General features: G+C 46.2%; 1 protein-coding gene across 4 annotated transcripts in view; it reads right to left on the bottom strand.

The window, feature by feature from the left end:
• Nucleotides 1-3,818: 3,818 nt before the first annotated feature.
• Nucleotides 3,819-19,085, bottom strand: part of ZNF263 (zinc finger protein 263) — a 39,184-nt gene continuing 23,917 nt past the window's right edge. Inside the window, exons 1-7 of one of the 4 annotated variants that reach the window (XM_010992555.3) lie at nucleotides 11,004-11,131; nucleotides 9,856-10,772; nucleotides 8,788-8,968; nucleotides 8,288-8,361; nucleotides 7,944-8,070; nucleotides 6,320-6,436; nucleotides 3,819-5,809 (exon numbers count right to left, since the gene is read on the bottom strand). In XM_010992555.3, coding sequence (XP_010990857.1) covers nucleotides 4,641-5,809; nucleotides 6,320-6,436; nucleotides 7,944-8,070; nucleotides 8,288-8,361; nucleotides 8,788-8,968; nucleotides 9,856-10,242 — 2,055 coding nt within the window. In that variant the 5' untranslated portion in view covers nucleotides 10,243-10,772; nucleotides 11,004-11,131 and the 3' untranslated portion in view covers nucleotides 3,819-4,640. Of the gene's footprint in view, nucleotides 5,810-6,319; nucleotides 6,437-7,943; nucleotides 8,071-8,287; nucleotides 8,362-8,787; nucleotides 8,969-9,855; nucleotides 11,132-19,085 lie in introns of those variants that run through there. The other 3 variants (XM_031447650.2, XM_064478392.1, XM_010992556.3) reach the window with 3 other exon arrangements.

Genomic DNA, 19,085 nt, shown 5'->3' with positions numbered 1-19,085 from the left:
GTGCAGCTGGCAGAGAAAAGGAGGAAAGAAGTCAGGGCCAGATTTTCAATGCCTTTGGAGGTCATTCTAAGAATTCAGGCTTAGGGCTGGACACACGTAAAGTCCTGTCAGCTCTACCTCCCGAATGTCTCATCGCATCTCCACTTCTCCCTCCTCACTGCTTGTTTCCTGGTCCAAGCCGACATCACTCTACCTGGACGACTGCACGGGTCTCTAGTCTCCCTGCTCTTCTTTCTTGTCCTCTTCCCATCCGTTCCCCACCCTGCGGCCAGAGTGAGCTAACTAAAACAAAACTGAGGAGGCGTCCCCCCTGTCGAAGGTCTTTCGGGGGCTCCTAGGCCCATCCTTCCCCGACCCCCTAGACGCCCCTTTCTCCTGCCCTCCCCCACTCGGCTCTTCGCTCGCCCCCCGTTGGACCACCCAGCCCCGCCGGCGGCCCCCGGGTGGCGCACGCGCACCTGAGGGACTGGGAAGTTTCGGGGCTGCAAGCGCCGCCCGTGGCTCCGGAGGAAGGAAAGGGAAACCCTGCGCCGCGTGGGCCGGCCCAACCCCGGAGTCTGAGCCCGCAGGCCGGGCTAGGCCCGGCGGTTGGGGCGGGGAGGACCGTGGGCGGAGGGCGGGCCTGAGGAGAGCGCGCGCCCGCGGTCCCCCGGGCTCTGAAGGGCGGCCTCGGAGGGGTACGTGGCAGGTGCGGGCGGACGGGGCCAGAGGCGGCCCCGAGGCCCAGGACGGAGGGTGGAAAGGTTTGTTGGGACGCAGCCGCCAAATGCTACCCACCGCCCTAGCCGCCCTAGCGCCTCCCGGGGCGGGCGCGGGAGCCGTCCTCCACGGGGCCAGCCGGGTGCGGCACGCCGGCGGTTCTAGCGCCGCGCCCCGTCCGGTGCCCGATGCCGCCGGAAGGCGAAGTTGCGGGACCCGTAGACTCTTTTACTATTCCCAAGCCTGAGAAAGGACTAAAGTTTTGGGTTCTGGAAATCATTTCCGAAGCCTGGAGCTCCTCGGAGAAACGCAGGCACCCCTTCCAGTGGCTGGGGCGAGATTCCCAAACTTAAACTGGACCCTCTCCCAAGAGAACGGGAATCCCTCAAGGGCAGCTTCACCCTCTGCCTGGGGAACCACACCCAGGTCATAGAACGTTTTCCTGATGGAGAGGGAAACACAGTTCCTCATTATGTCCAGAAATACATCCCAGGATTTCAGTAACTTAGTATTTTCTTTTCCCATCCTTTCTGCCTGGGGAAATCTTACTCTCCCTTAAGCAGGTTTGAACCACCAGTTTTGATTTCTTAACAGAAGCTTCTGGGACATTCAAGGTGTCTCAGTGATGAAGTGAGGATATTAACTGGAAGGTCTGTTGAAGTTTGGGGTGGAGGGGCTGAGCCATTTTTCATCAACTATTTTGACATTGTTGAATTTACTAGACCATTCCCACTGCCTCCTAACTGTGTAGCAAGGTGGCTAGACAACCCCTCTTAGTAAGAATTATATGATCAGAAGGAATTATCAGTCTCCCTTTCAGAAATGGAAGCCAATTTTTAATCAGAAGTGATTGCAAGCTAGATTGAGGACTAAAAGAAAATGCTTCTAAGAAAAAAAAAGACCTACAAAGAAAATACTTCTAATAAATGACTTTTGCTTTAATTCATCTTTCTGTTCTTGAGTTCTGACACCCAAAGCAGTTAGCCTTCTAGTGCTAATAAATTGGATAGTTGGTTTCCTGTAACACAACATTAAAACCCTTTTACATAGTTGTTTCAGATGTTTGTGAAAGGTTTACAAAAATTACAAGTCTTAAAGCACTCTCTAAAATTTTATCAGTTGGTAATGTAAATGATTCAAACACTAAACTCTTCTTTAAAGGGTTTGGAATCTGAAACCAAATTTCATGTTACTAAGACCTGTAAGTTCATACATTACTACAGTAAAAATTCTTAAAGTGACTTCTGATGGCTTTTTCTTGGGAAAAACAAAAGAACAAAAAAACTTAGTGCTATCTTTACACTTCTTCTGGTCTCTGGTGTCACAGGGCTTTGTCGTTATCAACATTGGCCCTGCTGCTTTTTATCTGTGTCTACCAGGCCTTTTCACATTGCCTAAATGTGGTCCTGATTCTCCACCCAGGAGCCTTTCTGCTGATTTCCTGTGCTACCTTTGCTACAAGAGTGTTTGGCTGATGCTCAGGGTCAGTCCACATCTCCCAGATCTCCATTTGGACTAAGGGGATAGGGGTCTTTATTACCCACTGCTTTAGTCTCCCTCTGACATAAAAAGTCAGTTGGAATCTGTTCTGGTTATTCTCAAGATGACTAGCTGGGTAAAAGTATTAGTGTAAAAAGTATGTGTGTACTGTAAGAGTATATATACTTGGCCATCCCTTGCAGTGACTTCACAGGAGCCTGCAGTAAGGGCCTCTGGCCTGCTTTTTGAAATATGACTACAAGGAAGAAGTTGTCAATCCTGCCTGTTACCCTAAATTCCCGCCAGGTGCTTAGAATAAAGGCAATTTGCCCTATTATCTGCTCACAGATGGCACAAGTAGATGAAAATAATTTTCTACGTGCCAGGCTCTGTGCTAAGTGTTTTACACGCAATATTGTGTGACATCATCTCATTAAAACAAGACCAAGAACAGCTCTACACGTTAAGTTTGCTAGCAGGGGAGCCAGACTGGGGACTGGGTCAAGTCTCCTATTGGAAAGCCTTTTCAGTGCTGGGAGTGAATACCTGGGGGTCCCCAGTGCTCTGGCCCCAAGCTGCAGTTCTCCCAAGTAGGAGCAATGCCAGTTAGACCCCATCACAGATCTGTATGGGTGATGAGAGGCAGGGGAGATCTGAAGGGGAGGGTGCTTTCCATTCCCTTAAGATTTGTAATCCACTTAAGTTCCCATCTTAACCAGAGAGTGCTTAGTAACATCAGTTTTCCACTACCCACCCATTTCATGCCATCAGCAGCCACATTAGTTTTGTCCTGCTCCTACCAGTGCTGATCCTACACTAATGTTTGTCAAAGCCTTGCCTCCCTACCCTGACCCCCAACCCCTACACTACCACTGCCCTCTTGTGGGTAAGAGAAAGGGACAGAAATGCGAAACAGGAAGATTTTCTAAAATTGGCACAGAAAACCAAGGAAAAACTCTTACTACATTGAGGCAGAGCTAAGACTGATAAGCAAAGGTAAAGGGCATGCAGGGTTGTTTCCCTCACTTAAAATTGCAATATTTAATAGCCAGTTGCCAAAGGAACGTTTCATCTTTTTCTCCCGATGAACAGCTACTTAGATACCTTCCTCCAGGACCAAATCCTGAGATGTTGTCCTGGTATCAGAATTTTCTACTCCCAGAATCTCTCCTCATATTCGACCTCTTTCCCATAGATACATACTCCTAGAATTCCTGGTTCCCTATTCTAAAATGTAATGCTTTCCCCTAATAATTTTGCCCTCCCCAATATCTCCCTCCACTCATAACTCAGTTATATCAGGACCATCTTTTCCTGGGAAACATTTGCTAGACCAAACTAACTTGTCTTTGAAGAGCCAGGCCTTCCTTTAGCTACTTTACAAGAAAGTAAACATTCTAAACAAAGAAACACATTTTCATTGCTGTACACCAGAGTAGAAAAACAAATCCTTCTAGGACACCCTTATGACATCACCCCAGGCAGCCACTGGGCTTGACCTTTTGCTACCACATAGCAGTCCCTGCCTGGAGCTGCCCAGTAAGACCACAAAGAGAAAGCAGATCCTCTAACCAAAGCAGATGGAAGACAGATCAACACTGGAGGACAAGAAAAAGACCCTCAATGACGAGCCACACACATTCATGTTTCCTGAAGATATATATTTATTACCATCGAAACCTATTTTCAACAGGGCAAGGCATGATCCCGAATTTTACCAGGATCCACATTCTCAAAGTCTCCCAGGGAAACCATCTTTCATGGAACCCTCTGAAGACTCAATCTCTGTAAAGGGTACATTAACTCAGACTGTTTTCCTCCGCCAACTCCTGGGCTGACCTGGTCTCTGGTTCCTTTTTGTTTGAGGTGAAATTTACATGCATGACCTGCCAACGAGCCCTACTGTCAAGCCACTGAGGGGGCGGTGCTGGCTGCCCCAGGCGGCCTGTGGCCTCCCAGCCAGGCCTTCAGGAGAGCTGCAACTCACTACCAGTCTTTTGGTGCCTCCAGCTGGCTTCCCAGGAGACTTCTTTGGTCTCAAGGGCCCCAGGAGCCCAAATGCTCCTGCCAAGTGTCCCAAGTGAGGAAGCAGCAACAGAAAGTCCACAGACTCCCCTAGTTGTTGGGATACTGGACACAGTAAGGCACCCAAGTCGTAAGCTGGCTTAATATACTGAGGGGGGAGGTGTGCCCTGGGACAAGAAGAATGTCAGAGAAAAGTCCACCCTGAGCAGGTCCCCTCAAAGACTTGCCTGTCCTCACCAGTTCAATCAGAATTCCTTTTCAGTTTTGTGCTAATCATTTCCTGCCTCTGCACCTCCCTCACAGTGACCCTCCCCAGTTACCTTAAAACGCACATCATCTGGTCAGCTGGGTGAGAAATACCAGCTCTTAACAACAAAACCCTCTGAATATGCCACCTTATGGGGGGGGAGGGGGGCCAAGAAAAAACCCCACTGTTTCTACCCAGTGTGAGTTCTCTGATGACTCATAAGGCGTGAACTCCGAGAAAAGCTTTCTCCACATTCAGAACATTTATAGGGTCTCTCTCCCGTGTGGGTTCTCAGATGACGAATCCGATTGGAGCTGTGAGAGAAACTGTCTCCACATTCATGACAGGTATAGGGTTTCTCTCCCGTGTGAATTCTCTGGTGCCTGATTAAGTTGGATCTGTGAGAGAAGTTTTCCCCGCAGAGGCTACATTTATAGGGTTTCTCCCCCGTGTGCGTTCTCTGATGTCTGGTCAGGTGCATGCCCTGTCGGAAGTTTTTCCCACAAGTCAAACATTCAAAGAGTTTTTTCTCTGCCTTATGGGTCCCCTGATTTGTAAGAAAGAGAGTGCTGTCACTCGTGGCTTCCCCACACTCAGAGAAGGGGTAAAGCCTCTCTTTCTCATGAGTTCTCTCATGGATGACAAGGTGTGAACTTCGAGAGAAACTTTTCCCACACTCGGCACACTTGTAAGGTCTCTCTCCTGTGTGAATCCTTTGGTGCCTGAGGAGGTTGGAACTGTGGGCGAAGATCTCCCCGCATTCAGGGCACTTATAGGGCTTCTCGCCTGTGTGCGTTCTCTGGTGCCTGTGGAGGTTGGAGTTGCAAGAGAAGCTTTTTCCACACACGTTACACTGATAGGGCTTCTCGCCTGTGTGGGTGCGCCGGTGGCGAGTCAGGTGGGTGTTCTGACTGAAGCTTTTGCCACATTCCAGGCACTTATGGGCCTCCTCTCCCAAGTGGGCTCTGTGTAGTGACAGCAAGTGTGGGTTCCCACCGAAGATTTCTGCGCACTCCACCCCCATACACAGTCTTTCCGCTGCATGGATTCTCTGGTGCCTAATTAGATTTGAGTTGTTAGAGAAATTTTTGCCACACAAGGGACATAAGTGGAGCTTCTTAGGCTGCAGTTCCTTTGGTCGCCCTAGTTCTCTGCAACTGGTGGCCCCCACTAAGGACTGTTCCGTCCGATCCTCTGGGGGAGGCTCCCAGGGCTCTTCCGCCCTGTCCTGAGGCCTTCCCTGCTCCGGGCTCCAGGGTACCTCCCCTCTGGCCTGGCCAGGCTGCAGCGCCTGAGGGTGGACACTCTCAGGGGAACTGGACTGAGCACTGTCTTCCAGGTTCTCAAATTTCTCTTCCCCTGGAAGAGTTAGAGAAACCAAACCCGTATTATTTCTACACCAGAGAAAAGGAAACCCCACGTGACCTACTACCCACAGGTCAGAAGTCCAGAGGGGCTGGCTTTACCTGTCTCCCGTCTCCCCCACAGATGGAAAGCACTCTAGACAGGCATCCATATAAGGAGCATGGCCACTGCTCAGGAATCAGAGCTCAAACCCATCTTGAATTCCCTGGTAAGGGCCCCACTCCCTCTTCAACTGAGCCACTGGCTTCTGCCCTTGGGGAATGGGGAGATGGCGCAGGACTGGGACCAGGATGGGCAAGGGAGCCCAAGATTGAACACTTCCTTATGTTTTGCACCCTGGGAGCCTCGCCTGCCATCACTAGGATAGAAGTGGGCAGTGGGGACCCACGGGAAGCCAAGTACCTCCCTGGCAGTGGTGACGGGCTAGCCTTACACCAAAACCTCAAATGCCTCATTCTCAACAGCGGAGGCCAGCTGGTCAGGGCGCTCAACTTCACTCCTTACCTGCAGCTGGGCTTCTGGGGCTCAGGCCCTCCTTGCAAGCCTGGACATTGGGATCCCATGGCTTTCCTCCTTGTTCCACCTGGGCGCTCAGGGCCTCCTGACTGGGAACCTGAGACTCTGTTCACAATGAAAGAAAAGGATTTCTATGTCACACATTCCTCGACCAGGCAGGGGAAACAAAGGTAAGTCTTGTTCCCTGCCCTGAGCAGACAGGTACAGAAGGTGCAGTAAGTCTGACAGTAATTACTTGGAACATACACTAAACTCCACCCACTGGTCACCTCTAGAGAAAGAAATGAGGGGAGGGAGACTAAGGGGTTTTTTCCTCTTTACATATTTGTGCTACTTGGGATTTTTTGCAACGAGAATGTAAAACTTTTAATTAAAACAACAATCAAATGGGTAGTCAGGTCCTTGAGGAATCAGCTTACTAATGTAAAAGAGTCTTGACTCTTACAAATCAATATAAAATAGAACTAAGTATGACTGGTTAGCTCCAGAAAGAGAAAATATAATATACTGGACAATTGGAAAAGGACTTGGGACTCTGAGATTAAAACCCAAAAGTGCCATTCCTGTACTGTGCTCACTCCAATGGCAGCAAACATGGGACTCTAAAAGGTTTCACTCCAAGAACTTGCAATCTTCTCCTCCTACCTGGCACTCACTGAAAGAGCTGTGCTCAACTTTGGGCACCAAGCCATGGCAGTGAGAGAGAATGCGGAGAAGGCAATCAAACCCAGCAGGAACTCCCTTGCAAACTAGTTCAAGTGAGATGATAGCGGTGCTTCTCTTTGCAAAAACCTCACATGAGAACAAAGTGCAGGGTGACTCTTTTCTATTGTGTGCATCAGCGGAGCTATGATGATAATGTACACAGTCCTGTTCCATGTTGTTTTTTGACTTCCTCAAACTTGTTATTGTGAGGATTTTCACACATGCAGGAAAAAAAAAGGAATTATACAATATCTGTACACTCTCCACCTAAATCCAACTATTGATTTTTTTGTCTTATTTCACAGACCTCACTTTTAATCTCTGCATGATAGATAGTTCAACACACAGATGCATCTTAATTTATGCTTAACTTACTTAGACCCTGTTTTGGATATATCATTTCCAAATTTCCACAAAGCCTTTCCCTTTCCTGAATTTTTAAGGACTGGGACAGCCACTAAGCTGGAATGTTGATGCCACAGCCCCTGAAATTTGTGTCTTTGGGGACGGGCCCAGAAATACAAATGGAGCCTAGATAATATAAGTGAGGTCAGAAGAGTAAGCATTTTGAAATTGCCAGGGATCAAAAACTTAAAGCCTCAGAGCATCCTGTGACACTGCGTGTGATGGGGCGGTGTAGGGGAGGGGAGTGGGTGTGGTGCATCACTGGATTTGATTTGTTCTGCCCTGGAAGTCAGACTCCCTGCCTTCGGCTCTGGCAGCCTGGGTCTGTAAGTGTACCAACTGTGGCACTTGGCAAATATTTTACTAATCCTAGACCAGGGGACTTTAGACAAAGACAGGTCTTCCGGCAAAACTCAGAACTTATATCCGGAGGTGAGTGGCTAAGGGACAGGACCCTGGTTAGAAATGGCTCAGTCTTCATCCCTGGAAAAGAAGTCCTTACCCAGTGAGTCCACATTCTCATAACTCTCCTGCACCGTGTCCCCGGAGAGGGCCCTCTTACTAGGATCCTGATGCCCCCACTCCTCCTGGGAGATGTACATAGCCACGTCCTCTAAGCTCTCAGGCAACTGAAACAGCACAAGATCTCCTTTAGGCCCTGAGGCACCAAGAACAATTCAAGCAGAGTCATGGGTTAAAGGGGCAAAACCCAGGGGTGCCAAGGACACATTTCATGGGGAAGCAGGGTGCCGGGCCTACAAGTGAGGTGTGGAGGAGACAAAGAAGGTGGGGGAGATGCATGTGGTGAAGCAGACTAGGGGGAGACAATGAGAATTTCGACATCACCTGGGGCCCAGTCAGCTCCTTGTCTTCCATGTTTCCTTCAGGAGGAAAGAGAGAAAGCCAGGGAGCAGATAATGCTGAAGGTGACAGAAATTATGATGAGAATGGCATTCCTAGTCCTTGGCAACCCAAGGATTATTATGACACAGTATCCATTCCCCAACACCCAGGCTCTGCTTTGAGGATGCAACACTGAACAAAAGAAAGCAACTGAGGCATAAAGTGGTATCCAAAACGACAGAATACCAGCAGTCTCCTGCTGGCCCAGGTATTAAAAGTCCTCAATCATTCATTCAGCTCTAAATGTCTCTGTTCTGCATACAAAAGGGCTTAATAAGAGATCCCCCCACCTCCTCCTCCCACCCCCAGAGGAACCCAAACCACTTTTAGGTCTTTTACTCCACACCTGACAACCCTCAGGTCAGAAATGCCCTTTCCTGGGCAGTACTGCTCAATCCCAAAGCCCTTCCTCCCTCCCACCTGCCCAGATAACTGTTCCTCACCCCTCTCCTTTACAGTTTGGGGGTCCCTTTTAGGGCTGGGGCCTAGCAGCTCCTGCAGCTGGGGCCCAGGGCTTCGCTCAGTCTCCACTGGCTCCAGCTTGAAGCTCGGTGACTCTCGTGCTGTTTCCAGAGGCAAAGTCTCCTCCAAAAGCACTTCTGTTCCCCGCCCATGGTTTGTGACCTGGGAACCAACCCACATCACTCATCATCACAACAGGGCCGGAAAGGAAGGGAAACTAGTACAGAATTCTGAGGGCAAGCCTTCTATAGAGAACCACTAGCAATCCCTTTGGACCCAGCAAGAGAAAAAAATGGTTTCCACTAAAGGCTTTTCTGATCCTGTGTACACCCAAGAAAATGTGTGTTGGGGGACGGGGTGGGGGGAGTTCACTCCTAGTGCACACCTTCCCCACACAGCTCTTCTGACACACCTCACTCCCTCTTGCTTTCCTCCACCTTTTCTAGATGCACCTATTCCTCACTACTGGGTAAGTTAAACTTAGGTGGCCCTGGGGGAAGTGCCCTCAGAACCTCAATGCCAAACTGTTTTTCTAAGTCCACTATTAACTGCCACCCAGCTCTGTAGATATTAGACTGCTGACCTTTATATAACAACAGCTAACAGTTATTAAACACTAAAACTGCAAGCCAGCACTGTGATCAAAACTACATGCTGCTCTTTCTAATCCTCAAAGCAACCCTAGAGATATCTTACTGTTCTCATTTCACCAGTGACAAATCCGAGGCCTAAAGAAATTAAGTAACTTGCTCAAAGTCCAAAAGCTAGTACGGGGCAGTGAGGATCTGAAACTGGTGAGCTGACTCCTGGGCTCACACTAATGCAGAGACACTGACTCTATGTGGAAACAGGGCACTCTTCACTGCTCACTCTATCCACTTGGGGTAAATCTGGAGAACGAAAGTTCCTGACTAAACTACAAAAAGGCCTCTTGCCCACGTAAGGTCTACTGAGGGCAACCAAGTAAATTCCCACGGTGAACTGGGCCAACGCGATGTCCCAGTCCTCGGGGCCAAACAAACCGTAAATAAAACAGCTCTTTCTCTCACCTGTTGCCTCAATCTCCCAAGCTCTTTCTGCATATCCTCCACAAGGGTCACCGCTTCTTCGCCGCTCTCCGGATGCAGCTCCTGCACCCTGCTCTGGATCTCCTGGGGCAGGATGGTCAGGAACTGCTCCAGCACCAGCAGCTCTAGGATCTGCTCCTTGGTACGCATCTCAGGCCGCAGCCAGCCATGGCAAAGCTCCTGGAGCCGGCTGAGTGCTTCCCGGGGCCCAGCGGCCTCTTGGAAGCGGAACCGTCTGAAGCGCAGGTGGGAGGCCTCAGGGCTTGGACCTGGGTCTGGCGGGGGCAGCTCCTGGCTCCAGGCGCAGTCCTCTTCCAGTTTCACTATCAGAAGACCTTCCCGATCCTGGGAGCCCGGACCCGACGCCATCTGCAGGCCCCGGGAGCGCCTTGGCCCCGAAACCAGCTGCGCCCGTCTAGGAAACCGCTCCGGACCCCGTGCAAGGATGGCCGGAGTCCCCAAGAGCAAGGGGGCCCGCGGCGCCAAGTCTCGGCCAGGAAACCCAGATCCAGTTCGGGCGCAGCTGGCTCCGGCCCCTCGGCCTCAGTAGGTCCTGGGCGCCACCGCGCCGACCCCTGACCCGCCCCGCCAGGACCGCCCCAAAGCAGCACCGGAACGACGCGTTTTTCCCCTCTCGGCGGACTCACGCAGGACTCGGCGCTTGGCTCCCACGCCGGAAGTCCCAGCGCGCGTTAGGCGTCAACAGCTATCGGCGCCTGCTCGGAACCAACTTCCGGGTCACGTTCTGGGAACTCAAGTGCCCATTGGGTGAGGTCTCGCCACAGACTCACCGCCGACCAAACAGAAGAAAAGATTTCCGTACGTAGGCGGGAAGAGCGAGGGGCCAATTGGAGACGAGAGGCCGGGCCACTGGGCGATCGCCGAGGCTCCAGAAGTCCCTAGGGGAGGGCAGAGACGCGTTGGTTTGCTAAGTCCATTTGGAATTTAAACCCAAATCGGCTGTGACCGGCCGGCCAGGAGGGAGGTCAGAACCCCTCGGAAAGCTGAGTAAAAAGCAAAGCTCTAAGACACGCGAGATCCTGTGCTTCAGTATCAGGGTAGAGCCCGAAAATCTGAATTAACGAGCCCCTCCGAGAAATTCTTCCCCCACAGACAAGTTTAAGAATCACCGTCCCGGTCAAAACGAATTCCAAGGCAGTCCCTAACCGCCCCGGCAGCCTCAGAGGCACGTGAGCCACGGTTCACTCGCCCGCCTGCTCGGCTCCTGGGGGAGGCGGGGAAGAGCGGGTCCCGCCGGGGTCAGCGCCGCCGCGGGGCCTGCCGGGAGATGCAAGGTGGCGCGAATCGCGCCTGCGCCCTGAAGACAGAGGGGCGCTGCAGAGAGCTCCGTACTGAGGCTGTCAGAAGGGAGTGGGGCTTGTGGCCCGTAGCGATCTTCTGCCCGGCCGGGGTCCCGCTGCAGGCGGCTGGACGTCCCCCGGGGCCGCTCGGGATCCAGCCTGCACCGCCGGCTTCCGACTTTAAATTTGCCCGGGGCGTGCTTTTTTGTGTGTGTTGGGGGGGGGCGTGTCCAGCCCTGCGGGAGCGAGATCTCTATTCATCTCCCTCCAAGGTCGGCCGTGAACTTTAATCGTGAGAGCCGAATGGAAGGAAACCCAGAGGGTCGATTCCCTGGCCGGCGCAGTCGAGGGTCTGTGCTGGTGAGGAGAGGGCTGCCCAGCTTTGAGGCAGGTGACCACGGTCCAGGTCGGCCCAGCTCCTCTTTTCCTTCCAACGACGGTCAGGCCCATGGTCTCAGGAGATAGAAGCGTCATGAATTGAACCGTGACAAACAGTAGTCGTTTACTGAGCACCTGCTTACGTGCAGCTGGATCCTCACAACACACAAAATTGTGTTGACGATATTATAATAATAGACGGTATTATCATCCGCATGTTACAGAGTGTCAGTTAACTCATTTACCAGGATCACATTTTAGTCTATCGCTAAAGTTCAGGCTGCCATGATGGTAAAGGGTGATGTATGGAGGGAGAGGGTCGACTTTCAGTGACTGGGTGTAAAAAAGTCTGAGTATTTTTCTCTCTTGTTCCACTCCAGAGGAAAGGTAGGAAGCTGCTGTGGCAAATGCAGACCCAGAGGCCTCACAGAACACAAGCTAGTATAGGTCCATTTCAGAACACCTTGTTAAGACATGTGACCTCAGAGTCCTGTAAGACCCACTTTTTCCCATGTTTTGGACATTCATATTTCAGGAGACAACAGATTCTGACCTAGTATCCACTTCTCTGGCATTTACTATGTCACCTCAGACAAGTTATTAAATCTCACTAAGCCCCAAACCTCAGTTCCATCATCTGTTTTGAGAGGATACTACTATACCAACCTTGTAACGGTGAGGATTAAATGCACTTACATATGTAGGATGCTTAGAATCATACCTGGCACTTAATATGAATTCAATATTAGCTGTTGCTAAGGCACAGCAAATTCCTGAAAGCTTACCCTATCTCATAGAAAAGTGACTCGGATTATTGTTGCGGGACATGGGGCATGGGAATGTTTACAAACCTTTGCATACCTTGAGACGGTAAGAATGATGGATGAACCATTTGCTATCTCTTTAACTTTAGGTTATTAACAGGTACTTAAAGCTGGATAGATTTTTAAAGTTATTCAAAATTACTGTTAGTATTCCTCCATTTCTTTGAGATCTATCTATATTCAGACAGAGCAAACAGCTTTTATACACAGTATTTTACAGTCAAATACCAACTTGACTGGGAGTGGGGTTACAGGCCAGCAGAACTATAGCGGTTCATTTGGGGCAGAAGTTCTTAACCTAGAGTCCATGAAATTCTAGAGCAGCCCGGTACTGTAGAGCTTACTGTGATGGTGGCTACTGAGCACTTAAAATGAAGCTAGTGTAGCTAACTACCATCAACGCAGTTCTAGAGGATCACATCGATGGATTTGGAGATTGTGTAAACCTTTTATGTTGTTTACAAAACTACGTGTATTTTCTAGGAAGTGGTTTCATGGCTTTCATCAAGTTCTCAAAATCAGGAAAAAGATTAAAAACCACTACTTTAAAGCTTGGTGAAAAGTAAGTTAAGGGAAGTAACTATGCACTTCTGTAACCACTGATGATTCTGCTGTCTTATACAGTGGACCCTTGAACAATGCAGTGGGGATCTGGGGCACTGACCCTCTACACATTGGAAAATTCATGAATAACTTTATAGTCGGTCTTCCATATCTGTGGTTCTCCATCCACAGATTCAACCAACCGTGGGTTGTGTGATTCTGTAGTACATACTTATTGAAAATTGTCCATATGTAAGTAAACTCACACAGTTCAAACTCATCCAAGAGTCAACTGTATTTTCTTGTCCTCAGCTATATCGGTCCTCAGCTGGCTCTCTATTACGTAGAAGGAAAAACAAATTTGAATTTCAGATTTTAAAAAACCCTGCTCCTGGTCTTAGTTCTCCTGGGCACTAAAGTCTCTAGAGCTGCTTTCAGCCCTTACCCGGATCTCACAGATTCTCCTGCACTCAGGGTGGGGCAGCTGTCTGTGCCTGGGTTTAAACTGACATTTGATGAAATCTACAGTGTTGAGACTTTCAAGTCTGTACTCTGGCATAGGAGCAAATAAGCAGCGCTAGTCATTCAGAAATGCTTTTCCTGAATCTTACCTAGGGATATCCTGGCCTCCAGGCTTCTGCCACCCAGGCCTTTGCTATTTGCTACTCTCCCCAGTTATGCTTTCTTTCCACTTTCCCTGACAACAGCTTTCCTGTGATCTGTGGCTTAATAAAGTTTGCTTTTACTGTAACACATTACTCTTTGATCTCATGCTTAGCTTAGAAATCCAATCGCAAACAAAATAGTGACTTTAAATGGCATTTCATTTGAAATGCAGTTTACTTTTATTAATCTGAAATATACTTCCCTTTCTCCATGAAAATATAAAATAAGGCATTTTGATAAAGTATTCTGGAATTTAAATTTTCCTTTGGTTTAATATTAACCAAGCTAATTTGCTAATATTGTTTGGTAATGTTACTATTTAAACATTTTACTCTATTTGGATCTTAAATCACTATTTACCAATCCACATTTTACTGCAGACCGGTAGACTTTGTTAGATGTGAGGAGGGAAAGGAAGGGACACAGAAAGAGAGTACAAACTATAACTTGCTCTTAGTAAGGAAAGCAATGGTAGGACATGGCTGGAAATTGAGCCGGAGAAAATTTTACTAGTTGTCTTTACGACTGCCAGAAACAGTTAGTTACTTAGGTTAATTTCAAGATAATACACATCTAGACTACAGCTAAAAGAAACATATAAAGACAATTTTTGCTGGTCACCAGCCAACCCACTTCAGGTACCAATTTTTATTTTAAAAAACCTCTTAACTGAAGTTAATCCAGGACATAGTTCCAAAACTCCCACTTTTACCTCTCTGTCTCCTCTCTACAGACTCAATAAGAGAATGTTTCTCGGCTTTAATACAGTCAGAATTTTAGGATGATTTACTTTATATTTTAATCCACACTTAGATAATTCTATTATCAAAATATTCAAAAGGGAATATAAAACTAGTTTATTGACTTTAACACAGAATTCACTGCTCTTCCACAGGCTGGAGGACAATGACCTTGAATTGAGCACAAAAAGAGCTTTCCCCTTATTTTGGTTTTGTCCTAATGTTGAAGAACTGCCTGAAAGAGGCTCCAAGTGGAATAATCCTAACTGAAAGAGACAGAGAGAGGTCGTCTGCCCCAGAAATCAGTCTGAATTCAGAAGAACCAGTGGTGACCCAAACTGTCATGCTGCCTGTCTTTCTCATGGCCAGGATATCCAGTAACAAAGCTGGCCTGAGCTTCCCCATGGAGCACAGAGAAGAGTCATAGGTGAAGGAATTGCAGGTTTTCAAAGAGACGAAACAATGATTTGACTTCAAGATAAGTGAGTGTTCACTGGCTACAGGGAAGAAAGAAAAGAAAAATTCAGCCTTAGTTAAGAGTAAAAAGTTTTGGGATCTGCTTAGGAGTTTCTATCATCCCATTACTGGTTTAACACAACTATTTTCCCCCATCTCTTTCACCTTGAACAGGAGGATATGTTCAATTTCTATTTCTTCTCCCAGTTTTTGAGATCAGGAGAGAAAATGAAGAAGCTTCTTTGAATCAGGAAAAAAAAAAAAAACAAAACTGGGCACTCTGCATCCATTCATTATTACTTTAGAGGGAGATGATCTCTGTGGTTCTCTTTTGCAAAAAAAAAAAATAAATAATACTAAAAACATTTAGAAAGTCAATGTGGAAACCTCCAGACTTAGCAATGTTTACAGATCATCGTAACCACTCTATAGAGAGAGAACCCAAGAACTCCAACCTGGAAGAACTTCTTGACTTTAGACACACTGAGCACCAGAAGATTCATTCAGGAGAGGAACCTCAAAAGTGCCTTGGCTGTGAGAGGAGCTTCCTTCGTTCACACCTTTATCGACACCAACATCGTCACATAGGAAAGAGACCCCATGAATGCATTACACTTATAGAAAGCAATATGACAGTGTATTTTTAGAATGTTAATATATTTCTCCTCTCTTATCAAGTGGTTCCACATCTGAGAAACTACTCTAAGGGGGAAAATTTTTTTTAAAGCAAAAATAAAAATAAAGTCTTTACATATCCACTCACCCCGACACACAGAACCTCCAGTGGTTCTCCACTGCTCTGATAACAAAGCACAGATTCCTCAACAAGCCGTAAAGATCTTCACGATGCAGGCCCTGAATTATGGCAACAAACACTGTGGTTCACTCCTAACCCCCTCCTCAAGTCAGAATTACTTTCTTCTGGGCTCCCTCAGTTCTTTGTTTAGACCTCATTTTTCGCTTTTAACACAGTTCTCCTTAGCTGGGAGGGTTAACTGCAACCATACTACGACCTGTCCTCCCCTGCACTTCCAGTATACGTACATCAACATCACACACATGACTGAAGTTCTGCAAGATACAGAACAGCTATTATTCATCTCTTTATCCCTTAAAGTGCCCTGTATACACTAAACATTAATAAATGTAGCACTGAATCAAGAGAGATGTGAAATGGCTCTTGGAAACTAAGAACAGAGAACATGGCATAGATATACTTCAGAGTTACACTTCTGAGCATTTTGAAAAGATAAGGGAAAAAAACAGTGCCCACCTGATAAATACTACAAAGATTAATGAGATATATTTAAGTGCAGGCTCTATATAAAATAAACTTTCAATAAATATCAGTGTGTTTTATTTCTAGTCTTCGTTGTTTAATAATAAAAGCATTTAAGGATATGAGTTTTCCTCTAAGTGCAACTTTGTTTATAGCTCTTAATTTTTTATATAGACTATTCTCCTTATTGATGATTTCAAAACAGTTTATCACTGCAGTTTTCATATTATTTCCTCTTTAAGCCAAGAGTTGGTCAACTGGTCAAGCTAGTCAAGAAAATTTTCCTCTTCAAAAATTTTTTTTTGGTCACAGAAAACAAACTGTGGTTACTAGGGGGGAAGTGGGGAGAAAGTATAGATTAGGAGTCTGGAATTAATAGATACACATTACTATATATAAAATATATAAACAACAAGGACCTACTTATAGCACAGGGAACTATATTCAGTTTCTTGTAATAAGCTGTAATGGAAAAGAATCTGAGATATATATATATATAGATATCTATATATATTTATTTCAGAATTGCTCTGCTGTATACCTGAAACTAACATTGTAAATTGATGACACTTCAATAAATAATAGGAATTTTTTAAAAAGAAAAAAAATCACTGCACTGATTAGAAAAGGAGATTCTATTTCTGCTTTGAAAAGTTCATTTCAGTTTTCTTGTGGACTTAGATTTTTAAAAACTTGTTAAGTATCCCAAACACCCTAGAAAACAAGGGTTCTATTTGTAGGACACAAATCTAGAATAGTCTTGGATCTCTCAAGTATTATTATTTCTTTAAAAGCACATTTCGTGATGGAGAAGTGAGAGAGGAGTTTGGCTTGCTTCCCAATTCTGTTCCCTGGGTTTTTTTGTTTTTTGTTTTTAACTTCCTCTTCCCTTGCTAAGTGGTTTTAAAAACAAACAACAAGCAAAAAACTACTGGATTTTATATAGCAACTGTTAATAGCTGCCTAGCTATTAAAGCTGGCAGTTAAAAATAGGAGACTAAAGGACCTAGGAGAGGCTCATTCCTTTATCTAGCTGAGGCACTCCTTAAGATGCCGTATTGTTTGTCTTTTGAAAGCAGAGAGATCCTGCAGGAGCTACTTTAAGACTTTTCTCAATTATGACCTTCCAGAATCTGCAGTAATTCTTTCACAGTGTGTTGAGAATGTTGTCTAGGCTAAAATCAAGGAAATGAGCAGACTGAGGAAATCCACCTCCAAGGGGCTCACAATATGGTGGGGAGTGAGACACAATATACTTTGCCCGCTGCACCTACAGTCACCTTCACATTCCCTAAAAAAACATCCTAAGGGCCCTCCAGGAAACTTCATAATCTTTAATGCTAAAATGAGTACCCATCCTGAAATCCTCTTTCATTTCTAGCCTAGTGATCTGGGCAGAATAATGTCAGAAATGCCGAAAGCTCAGACATAAGCCTTTAGACCTGGCTCCCGGCTTCCTCTCAAATCTCCTGTAAAGATGTGGAATGGGGTGGGAAGGACAGCTCAGCTATTGGCCTCTTTTTAGCCCTTATAATCAGTTTATTTAGTCCCTAAATCTGGATATTTTTACGCCCAGAATAGGAGCAATTTTTTTCATTCTAGGAATAATATAGGTTAGCCTCCATCCTGTCTTGTTCAGTGTCTGTTGTCAGACAGGACCTCCCAGATGTTCTAGCCATCCCAGTCTAACCAGATAAAGGAGGGGAAATAGCCATTTTTGCTATTCCCAGTCCCAGCAGACACACTGCGGAGAACCCAAGAGTCACCTGCAGACAGCCAGTACTGAGGTCTCAGACACACAACTCCAGTCAGCTATAGCTGTTCCAGTGATCTCCAGACATCTGAGCCACCCCAACTGAAGTTCCAGTCACGGAGCAGACCTGAGTTGTCCCTGCTGTGCCCTGATTGAAATCCCAAACACAAAATCATGAGCCATTAGAACACAAGGACTGTTTTTACAATAAGCTTTGGGGTATTTGTTGTGCAGCGACAGATAAGCAGAACAACTGTAATACATGAGCAGTCACTGTGAAAGAATCAAAAGAATAGAGATGTAGAGAAAGAAAATGAGGAAACTTTCCCATCACCCCCTTGTTTCACTTTTTCTCCCCTTTTTATAGGTAATGGTTGGACATCCTACCAGTCTCTTTCTGATGTGTTTGCATATGTATATGCATTCATTGCATATATTTATCCCTCTACACGTATTTTCCCAGATTTTTTTTTTAACTTCGCAGTGTGTCTCTGAATCTATCTGGATCAAGATGAATAGGCCCTTCTTACTCTTAATAGCTACATGATATGCGACAGTATGAGTGTATCAAAATTACTATTTCCTCTGTTGTTGGACATTCAGGTTGGTTTCAATTCTTGCTTTAATGAACAACTCTGCAATGAACATCTTTTAATGCAACTTTGTGTTCATTCAATAATTTCTTTAGAATCCTAGAAATGGAATAACTCAAGCAGAGGGTATGTGCATTTTCAAGTATTTTGGTGGTAAAATATACATAACATAAAATTTACCATTTTAACTACTGTTAAGTGTACAATGCAGTGGCATGAAGTGCATTCACACTGTTGTGTAACCGTAACCACCATTCTTCTCCAGAATGTTTTCATCATCCCAAATTGCAACTCTACTCATTATCAACACTCCATTACCGTCTCCTCCCAGCACCTGATAATCACTATTCTATTTTCTGTCTCTATGATAAATTTGACTATTCTAGGTGCCTCATATCGGTGAAATCATAAAATATTTGTCCTTTTGTTATTGGCTTATTTCACTGAGCATATTTTGGGGTTTTTAAATTGACAGTCAATAAAAACAATGTTGTGTCAATTTCTGGTGTACAGCATAATGTTTCAACCATACATATACATACATATTCCTTTTCATATTCTTTCTCATTATAGGTTACTACAAGATATTGAATATAGTTTCCTGTGCTATACACTTAGCATAATGTTTTCAAGATTTACCCATGCTGTAACATGTAACACAACTTCCTTCCTTATCAAG

The sequence above is a fragment of the Camelus dromedarius genome, chromosome 24, assembly GCF_036321535.1.
Source record: "Camelus dromedarius isolate mCamDro1 chromosome 24, mCamDro1.pat, whole genome shotgun sequence".
In the NCBI taxonomy this organism is placed as follows: Eukaryota; Metazoa; Chordata; class Mammalia; order Artiodactyla; family Camelidae; genus Camelus; species Camelus dromedarius.
The sequence above is the reverse complement of the archived record's forward strand: the minus strand, read 5'-3'. Positions and strand labels throughout refer to the sequence as shown.